General features: G+C 40.7%; 1 protein-coding gene across 1 annotated transcript in view; it reads left to right on the top strand.

Moving 5' to 3' along the window:
• Nucleotides 1-10,054, top strand: part of cep104 (centrosomal protein 104) — a 117,646-nt gene extending 107,592 nt beyond the window's left edge. Inside the window, 1 exon segment of the mRNA XM_048614904.1 lies at nucleotides 9,743-10,054. Coding sequence (XP_048470861.1) covers nucleotides 9,743-10,054 — 312 coding nt within the window.
• Nucleotides 10,055-10,536: the final 482 nt, after the last annotated feature.

The raw sequence follows: 10,536 nt of genomic DNA, 5'->3' as shown, positions 1-10,536 counted from the left end.
GCGGATCTTTGTCTACTGTTGCGATTCGTTGGTTCTCTCATTTGGGCTGAGCAGCAACTGATAGCCAAGTTCCATACCCATGAAGATGGCCTCAACTGTGATCTTGGGCTCATGTTGCGCTACACATAACCCCAGTGTACTGTTCTGTAAAATCTTCCTTTATTGCCCTGTTTTGGCACCATTGCCTTGACAATGTGTCATGAACTATCTGTCTTATTAATTTGTACAGTTTTGGATTACTTGTTACTTTGGTTACACGCTCAACACACTACTCTGATACCTAGCATGTTGTTCCAGTCATTTGGTTTGTCTCAAGCACTACCTTATTTTTAAATTTTTTTGTAATTATCTCTCTGCCTCAATTAATCAGATCATAGATCATCCCTTCACTTGTTATTCAGCTGTTGATACTTCACTTTCACCATCTGATACTCTTGATCACTTGCAGAGACCTATTATTCAGCCCGTCGAAGTCCCCGCTCTCACCATTTGTATGATCCTTTGATCTGTCTGGCTATAAAGTCTGTGCCTGGGTGCTCTCTTCACTTCACTTGACAAAGGACCAGTGCTCCAAAAGCTCGTGATTTCATATAAACCTGTTGGATTATAACCTGGTGACTTTTGACCTTATTCTTTTGAGGTACAGTGCATAGCGGTTGTATGGTATCACTTTTTGTGAGATTTGAAATTCTCATTTTTCAGCCTTTGAGGAACTGGGTGATTTGCACTGATTCAGATGGTGCAATTATCAACTATGTTTCAAGCTTGTTCTCACAAGGATCAACTTATTGCGTGTTCAAGTTTTTTTCCCCTTTTTGTGACAGTGTTACACAGCCAAGTCTAAGAAAATAAGCTATCTGGTTAAAATTGATCCATACGTTGTATGATATATATGAATTTGATATTTATGGTGATAGATTAGCAGATTACAATTGTTTCTTATGAGAAAGTTGCAAAATTGAATAGAGTTCATGTACTTCAAAAAGGCACCAGAAAACCAAACAAATTGGTGAAGTCCTATTTCGTTTACTAATGCCTTTAAAGAAAGAAACCCTTCTACCTCATCCAGCCTAAATGTGATTTCAGTCTCGCACTGTATTCAACTCCTCTTGTCCACTAAAATGGGCCAGTAAGCCAGCAGTTGTAAACATCACCCTGGGGAAGCGATGGCCTAGTGGTATTATCGCTGGATTGTTAATCCAGAGACCCAGATAACGTTCTGGGGACCTGGGCTGAAATCCCGCCATGGCAGATGGTGGAATTTGAATTCAATAAAATATCTGGAATTAAGAATATAATGATGACCACGAATCCCCTGTCAATTGTTGGAAAAACCCATCTGGTTCGTTGCCCTCCTTACCTGGCCTGGCCTACATGTGACTCCAGACCCACAGCAATGTGGTTGTCTCTCAACTGCCCTCTAGGCGATTAGGAATGGGCAATAAATGCTGCCTAGCCAGCGACGCCCTCATCCTGTCAATAAATAAAGAGAAAAAAAACAATTGATATGAAGTCCAATAATGTGAATTGGATAGACCAATCAGAAATTACCCATGCATCATACCAGGATAAGACTAGGCAATCATAATCCCTTTCAATTATTCAAAGCCTGTCTCAGTAAATGTGGGCACTATTCAAGTTGAAAGATCTGTTCCACGTACGGGTAGAGCACAGTGTGACATTATCACACTCTCACTGTGATCTATGCGATTGTCCCCAGGTACTGCCGTCACCATTCAAGGAAATGTCTTGCCCCTTCAAGAGGTTAGACCCTAAAGAGATCGTGGTCACAGTGATATCAAAACAGCGTACTACTGCTGTTGGAGATCTGAAATTAAAAACTAAGTGCTGGAAGAACTCTGCTCTGGTGGAATCTGTGAAGAGAGAAACAAAATTAACATGTCTGGTCTGACGTGACAACTTCGAGCAGACAGAGGTCACAGTGACGTTAGGTTAGGTATTTGAGACTTTGAGAGTCCTCAAATTAACTGTAATCCTCCTGCTTCAGGCTAAACATAGTCATAGACACCTGACTGGTCACCTACTGTGATCCTCAACTGGCATTACTATTCATCCATGTTGTTCAACACTTTTGAGAGTGTTGGGCACTGAGTGATGACTGCAGTATTGTCCTTTGCTGCACACTATCTGCAGTATGTTGAATGCATTAAAGAAACTTGTCCAAGTTCTGGCCCCTGCAGTTCCTATCATCTGAGAAAACGAAATTTTACATTGTTGTATAGTTTCCAAGTTTTGTGTTATTACTTGTGATCCTGTCAAGTATGGCAGAGAACTGGAAGCTTATTCAGCAAAGAAGTATTGAGTTGGTGAAATCTTCATTGAAATTGTGAAGGACTTTATATTAATTTAGACACCTGAAGTGCTTTACCAGTTCCCTGACGGCTGTGACAAGATGGGCTTGTAAGCATTTGGCTTGCTTGTAGACTGTAGTAATGGATTCGAGCAGGGTGGTGGCTGATGTAATTTTTGTAATTGCTTGCTCATTATAAAAATATGAGTGGCTGACAATGTTCATCTTGTTGTCTGCTGGCAACATGGAGCACTGACTGCATCAATATTTTGAGCTCCCCTGCATTTCACAGATGTGTTTACAAGGGCACAATCATTTCGTCTATTTACTGTAGAACTGTGTTCCTGGGGGATTCGTTCTGAAGTCATTAAATCAGTTGCCAATGTCTACATTCACGTTAAGCTCTGCAATAAAAGCAACAGTCTGGTTTTGTTTTACTGGCTTTATGTGCAGCTTGAGGACTGTACTTTTACAACCTCATTGCTCATTATCTCAGTGAATCGTGAAATGTTTTTGAGCAGACTTTCTTTAGTTTGCATTTTTCATTTCTATTCAGTAATGAAGTGTAGTAAGAAATTTTTAATTTAGTGCTGCCTGTCAGTGTAATTCCAAGTTGTGTCTACCTTCAAATAATCACAAATTAGCCCCCAGTTGGAGTTCTGTGTCTGATCCTGGTTTGATGAAACAATTGGAAGAAAGATCTAGGTCAGAAAGTGATTGAAGTGCCGATTCAATGCATTGTATTATGCCTGGATTTACATTACATGGAGAATGTTCATGAGTCACACTAATCTTATTTGGCTAGCACATGAGTTCTTATAACAAGTGTCATGCGTGCGGGGAGAAGACTGAGGGAAGTACTGTTTTAACAGTTCAATCATTAGTTTGTCTTATTTGTATGGAACCTGGTTATGGATGGGTATTTATCTTGCATCTTTTAGTAGTGAGTGACATATCTTCATGCTGTGCCCATATCCACAGTGATGTTGGAGCAGGGAGGTATTGTGGTGTGCCATTGAGGAGTGAAAAATCCTTAAATCTCAGTTTTCCTGACGTCAAAGGTTTCACTTAAAAGCTCACTGGTCAAATAAACCTATTGCTGTTAAAAAAAGCAAAATAGTGTTAGTCTTAGCTTCTTTGAACTTGTTATACAGCAATGTTCTTTTAAATAACAATTTTTGTTGTCAAATGCTTAAATGTCTTCACTGCAATCTGTAGTAATGTCTGCATGTGCAAAATCTCTAAATTTTAAGAAGTATTTCTTATGGATATTGATCAAATGGCAGCAAATCCATTTGATCCACCGTGGGTTAACTGATTTAATGGATTTTGCTTTCTTATACATGGAAAGTGGCATTTTTATAGTTAGATTTGTATACTGTTCAGTATGTTTTTGTTTCCTGCACATGGGAGGGGATGTGGCACAATGTTGACTAATAATCCGGAGTCCCAGATTAACATTCTGGAGATATCGATTCAAATTCTCCCTTGGCACATGATAAAAATCTAAATTCAGTTTTTAAAAAAACTGGAATTACAAATTAGTTTATTGGCAACCATTTACTGTTAGCAATTGTGGTAAACACCCTTCTAGTTCACTAATGTCCTTTGGAGAAGAATATGTGCCTTCCTTATTTGGTTGGGCCTTATGTAGACTCCATGCATACAGCAATGTGGTTGACTCTTGACTGCCCTCTGAAATGACCCAGTAAATGACCTGGACCAAGTGCAGGTAGGTGTTGGGGGTGAAGGAAGTGTGGAGCAGGGTGTCCCGGAGGGAACGGTCCCTGTGGAAGGCAGACAAGGGAGGGGAGGGGAATATGTGTTTGGAGGTAGCGGAGATGGCGTCTCTGGGACATCCTGGTCCACACTTCCTTCACCCCCAACACCCCTCACAGCTCTACTGCACCTTCCCCTGTGACCGGTGAAGGTGCAACACCTGCCCATTTACCTCCTCCTTCCCCAGTATCCAAGGGCCCAAACATATCTTCCAGGTGAAGCAACACTTCACCTGCACATCCCACAATCTAATCTACTGCATTCGTTGCTCATAATATGGTCTCCTCTACATTGGGTAAATGTGTAGACTGGGTGACCACTTCGGAGAACATTTACGTTCTGCTCGCAAAAAAGACCCTGCATTTCTAGTGGCCTGCCACTTTATCACGCCACCCTATTCCCTGGCCAACATCTCTGTCTGTGGCTTGCTGCAGTGTTCCAGCGAAGCTCAACGCAAGCTGGAAGAACGATACTTCATTTTCCGCTTGGGGACCCTGCAGCCCTCCAGACTCAATATTGAGTTCAATAATTTTAGGGCCTAAACGCTCCGATGTCCCAGCTCCCCCACCCCACACACCAGGCCTTGTTGCCACATAGCCTGCCATTACACATCACCTGTTGTTAGTCACTAATATTCCCCATTAACAACTATTCACCCTCCCAGCCTGATTGTTGTCAACTCTTCTTTTTTTTTTTGTCTGTTCAACTGGTCTTCTCTCTTTTAGACTCTATCCTATCGTGTACTCCCTACCCCATCCCCCTCCCCTTTTTTCTGCATCTAAACTGACGTTTTCCCAGCCACCCTCAGTTCTGAGGAAGGGTCACCGGACCCGAAACATTAACTTTGTTTTAGTCTTCACAACTGACTGTGTGGAATTTGCACATTCCCCCCGTGTCTGTGTGGGTGTCCTCCCACAGTGCAAAGATGTGCAGGGTAGGTGGATTGGCTATGCTAAATTGCCCATAGTGCCCAGGGATGTTTAGGTTAGGTGGGTTAGACAAGGGAAATGTAGGGGTAGGGGAATGGGTTTGGGTGGGATGCTCCGGAGGGGTGGTGTGGACTTGTTGGGCCAAATGGCCTGTTTCCACACTGTAGGGATTCTATGATAAGATGCTGCTGGACCTGCTGACCTTTTCCAGCAACTTTGTTTTCGTTCCTGATTTGCAGCATCCACAGTTCTTTCGGTTTCCAAAGATGTGCATGTTAGGTGCGTTGGCCATGCTAAATTGCCTGTAGTGGCCAGCAATGTGCAGGCTAGTTGGATTAGCCTGGGTTAGGTTAGGGGTGTAGGTATGGGTGGAATGCTGTTCGGAGGGTTGGTGTGGACTTCGTGGGCCAGATGGCCTGCATCTACACTGTAGGGATGCTGTAATTCTAAGAAGGCTGGTTGATGTTAATTGCTGTCAAATGGCGCTTAGAAAGTAGTAGATGACTTCTGCCAGGCCTCTCCAGGCCTTATTATATGCATAGTCCGTACATGAGCAAAAGAGCTGAACCTCGGGTGAGATTAAAGTGGAAGTTAAGCAGCATTGATCAGAGTGTGGCATCAAGAAATCTGAGCAAAGCCAGAGTAAAAAGGGATTGGAGGAAACAAACTCAGCTGGTTGGAGCCATACCTAACACCAGAAGAAAATGATAATGCTTGTTGGGGTCCATTCATGTCACCCTCAAAACGTTGCTGCATGAGTTCTTTCAGGGTAATGTGCTAGGCCCAGTCATCATCTACTTCATCAATGACCTCCACTCAGTAAGCTCAGAAGTCATGATTTTCATTGATGATTGAACAGTTTTCAGTTGTGACTCCTCTGTGTCCATATATCGCAAAACCTGGATATCATTCAGCTTTGTAACAAGAAGTGGTGTCAATTCTCAACAGATCTTCACAACATCAGAAATTGTTTCTGTACACTGCAGTTAAAAAAAGCACTTTGATCCTGAGCTAGTTTATTTTTCCTTCAACAGTTGCATCAAGCTGTGACTTTTAATTATTAAATAAGAAAATTTTATAAGGTGAGCCAGTTATCCTGAGCCTCATGCAAGCAAGTGAAAGAAGATCAAGAAGCAATGTTCTGATCACAAGAATCATCTCAGCAAATCCTGTGATTGGGGACCATTGAACTGCTTTTCTAATCTTTGCCTTTGCTCAGAGCAACCATATCTTTTTCCTGCCTGTATCTGTCTATATTGTAGGTAAGGGTGACTCTTTTAGGGGAGCAGATTTTATGCCAAGGATTCATAGTTGATTCCCTGTAGTGTGAATTTCATATCATAGAATCTCTAGAGTGTGGAAACAGGCCATTCAGCTCAACAAGTCCACACTGCCTATCCAAAGACCATCCCATCCAGACCCATCCCCGTACCCTTTCCCTGTAACCCTAAATTTCCCAAGGCTAATCCACCTAATTTACACACCTCCAGACACTACGGGCAATTTAGCATCGCCCGTCCACCTAGACTGTGGGAGGAAACCAGTGCACCCGGTGGAAACCCACGCAGACATGGGGAGAATATGCAAACTCCACACAGACAGTTGCCCGAGGGTGGAATTGAACCTGGGTCCCTGGTGCTGTGAGGCAACAGAGCTAACCACTGAGCCACCGTGCTGCTCCTTATTTGTAATATATAGAAATTTTTGTTAGGTGCGCAAACCAAGTCTGTGCTTTTTGTCAACCTGGGCCTAAAAGACAAGTAAATTGGAGGATTCTGCACAGTTTTAAAAATCTTTTAACTTTTATGATGGCTCTAGGAACAGCAGGACTTGATCTTCAGCATGCTACCGCAATGAGGCATAGTACTATTCACTCTGAATGAAATAAATAGACTTCTAATAACAAAATAGACATTTTAAGTAAATGTTATTTCTTCTAGCAACAAAAGTGTAAATACACATATAGAATCAGACTATTTAAAATCACAAATGGTCAGTACTCTCTCACGCTCGTCACACTAAGGTATTTGAAAGAGCATATTTGTCAAAATCATCATTGATTTATTGAATGAATTGATGGATGCACTTTGAAGAAATCATAAATTTCAACTGTTTACAATTACTTCTCACCTTTGTCTTTGTTGGATGTACAACGTTTGAAATTTCATTTTGCAGCGTTTTTTTTTTGTTGGATGATAGAAATGGCTTTGTCTTGGCATCGACAAAATTTTCTTCAATTTGCTGGTTGTTTTGAGGGTTTTAATCTATTAGACTGACTAATGTTTCATGGAGTATCATCTTATCTTTGGTTAGTAATATTCTAATTCATTTCAAGTACAGAGCTGGTGTTGTTTAGATAGTGGACATTGGATCTACCATAGTTCATTTCTTGTTTCCATGGAAATTTTCAAAATCCTTCTTGTCATTGCTGTTAGTATCTGTCTTAAATGCAGGACCTAGGGCATGTCTCCAAGGGCATTTTGATACAATTGATTATTAATTCTTCCAGGCAAAGCTGTAAGTGGAGTGTCCTTCTTTCGTGTTTAGTTTCTGCCCGTACTTGTTTTACATCTCTGGGGTCTAACTGCATTTAGTCTCCCAAGTACTGCTTTGTGAATCCAAGATAGTTTTTGTAAAAACTCTTTTTCTTTCCAGCTTTGTAGATATACTCATTCTCTCAAGGTTCTGATAGAACTTCTTGCTTCTTTCCAGTTCTTCCTACACAATCAGGGGACACTGACATCATTACATCATGACACATTCTGCTGATATCTCCTTACTCTGCAATCCTTACTGCCCACCATTTTCTTGGTAATTTCTCTTCTGTAACTATATTTGAAGGTCAACCATGATTGACGCATTGCCAAAAAGGCTGGAAATCTGATCTGAAAGGATAAGAATTTGGGCAGCCAAGCCAGATCCTCATTATTATGAGTTGCACACTGTAACAGACAGTATTATAGCAGAGTCCAGTGCACTTTCTTGAATTTCAACCTATGTACTGAAACTTCACGTTATGTAATAAAAATATTAGGAATTTCAGAGATTTATGTCAAACATAGTTATACAGCACAAAAATAGACCCCTCGGTCCAACCTGTCTGTGCCAACCAGGTATCCTAAACTGAACAGCTTTTGGCCCATTTTCCTCTAAACCCTTCCTATTCATGTACCCTGTTAAACGTTGTAATTGTATCCGCCTCCTCCACCACCCCTGGCAGCTTGTTCCATACATGCACGACGCTCTGCATGAAAAAAGTTGGCCTTCAGGTCCCTTTTATATCTTTTCCCCTCTCACCTTAAACCTATGCCCTCTAGTTCCCCCTGCCCTGGGAAAAAGACCCTGGCTTTTAAAAGGATCTGTCCCCCCCCCCCCCCTTGATTTTGTAAACCTCCTGTAAGGTCATCCCTCATCCTCTGACACTACAGGCAAAAAAAGCCCCTGCATATAAATCAAACTGTCCAAAGCTGGCAACATCATTGTAAATCTTTTCCGAACCCTTTCAAATTTAGCAACATCTTTCCTTTAGCAGGGAGATCAGAATTGAATGCAGTATTCTAAAAGAGGTCTCACCAGTGTCCTGTACAGCCACAACATTATGTCCCAACTTTTATACTCCATGCAGTGACCAATGAAGGCAAGCGTGCCAAACACCGCCTTCACCAACCTGTCTACTTGTGACTCTCTTTCCAAGGAAATATGCACCTGCACCCCTAGACATTGTTTGTTCTTTTTGACCAGGAATGAATGGCAGCTTGGGGAGCTTGTCCTTTCAAGGGTTCATGATTTTATTCTGGCTGGTAAATATTAGTGAAGAAACGTCCTCTTCCCTCTTTGTTATTGTTTCTTTTTCATTTGAAATTTTACCCTGTGCTCATGTTAATTTGGAACTGGTTTCAAGCTATTTGAGCAAACTCCAACTTATCTCTTCTTTTAAAAAAAAATGTATCCATGGTTGCTGAGTTGTAAATTCCACAAATTTATAATTGTACTTCTGTTTCCTTTCTCTTCTTAAACATTCAACTTTCCTTGCTTAATAAAGTGACTGACATCTAGCCTAATTATGTATTCATATGCAATATTAGGTGTTAGCAGATATTTGACTGCAGAGAGCTTCATAACCAAATGCTTCTGCCCATGCACATCCTTTGCATGCGATCTTCTATTATTCTGTAACACTTTTAAAATTATTGAATACTTGGGAAGTAAATCACTTTTTTTAATATAGGTAAATACAAGTAGACCCTGGGACTTGTGTTCTTCCCTAGGCCAGGGATATCAAAGGCACCTCTACATTTATCCCAGTTGAATCATTTATTTCACGGTAAATTGACAATGGCAGAGTCTTCTGGTTTGCTTAATTTTGCATAGGATTGTGCATTTACCCATCGGCATCTGACAGTCTTATGGATGCATTACTAAAGTTGATGGCTGTAAATAATGATCCAGTGGTGTTTGTGTAAACTCATCATGTAAATTAGATAGTATTGATAGCTGTAGTAAGACAGTACTCAGAAAATTAAGCCTGACCAACTCCACCATCCTTACTTGAGGTACGCAGATCACATAAATGATTTGAAATTCCAAGTCATAAAAATGTCCAGTAATGTTGTATTGAAGATCGTATCAACTATCTTTAGCAGCTTCTGAGTAATACCAATTTTAATGAACAGAAAAAGCAAAGCATAAATATTGGTATTAAAAATATCTCCGTCCTTTTCAGGAAATGGCATTACTTAAAGAAGTACAACCCCTTCACATTATCCCACCCCAGTTAATGCAGCCTTTGAAGCCACAAGTTCCAGGCCGCTTGGTAGTAAATCAAATTGAGTTGGTGGAACGCTTGCTGAAGGAGTTGGGTACAGATAACAGTGGCTTTACCGTAGACAATGTCATGAAGGTGAGTGATGAACTTTAATATAATAACTGGCTGGTCAGAGAGCCAATTTTTTTTTTGTTTGTTTTATTTATTTGGAATGTTGTTGCACCGTTGGAACAGATTTTCACATACCTACTGTCTGTCCTCCAGTTCTAAGCCTTAACTGAAGCTTGTAAAATAGATGGCACCAAAAGTTTATTGGCTTTGAACATGGAATATGTACAGTTTATGAAAATGACCGACAGGAAATGACCATCTGATTTATCAAATACCCAATAGCATGATGATTAGGTAATTCCTACCACACTTCAGTCATGTAATTACCTGGGAAAGTAAAAAATCGAATTTCTCTCTAATTCCTTCAAGTGATTAAAACATTCAAGGGAATCATACTGGCAATGAATTAGCTAGTAATCCATTTACTTTATATGTATTGCAATTTTTATCGCAGTCATAAGCATTCAGCTTCTTGAAGACATGTGGATGATGAACACACCACACACAAGCTGGCAAAGCACTTTAGAGACTCACAAAACTATGGGGAAAAAGAAAAACCTAATGTTAGCATTTTTCTAATTCTAGTAGATTTAATCACTATATCCTAAATTATGATTTTCCCACATGGAGTATTGGGTTCA

Source organism: Rhincodon typus, chromosome 31 (genome assembly GCF_021869965.1).
Source record: "Rhincodon typus isolate 14 chromosome 31, sRhiTyp1.1, whole genome shotgun sequence".
Lineage (NCBI taxonomy): Eukaryota > Metazoa > Chordata > Chondrichthyes > Orectolobiformes > Rhincodontidae > Rhincodon > Rhincodon typus.
Note: the sequence above shows the minus strand (reverse complement) of the source record. Positions and strands in the feature narration are given on the sequence as shown.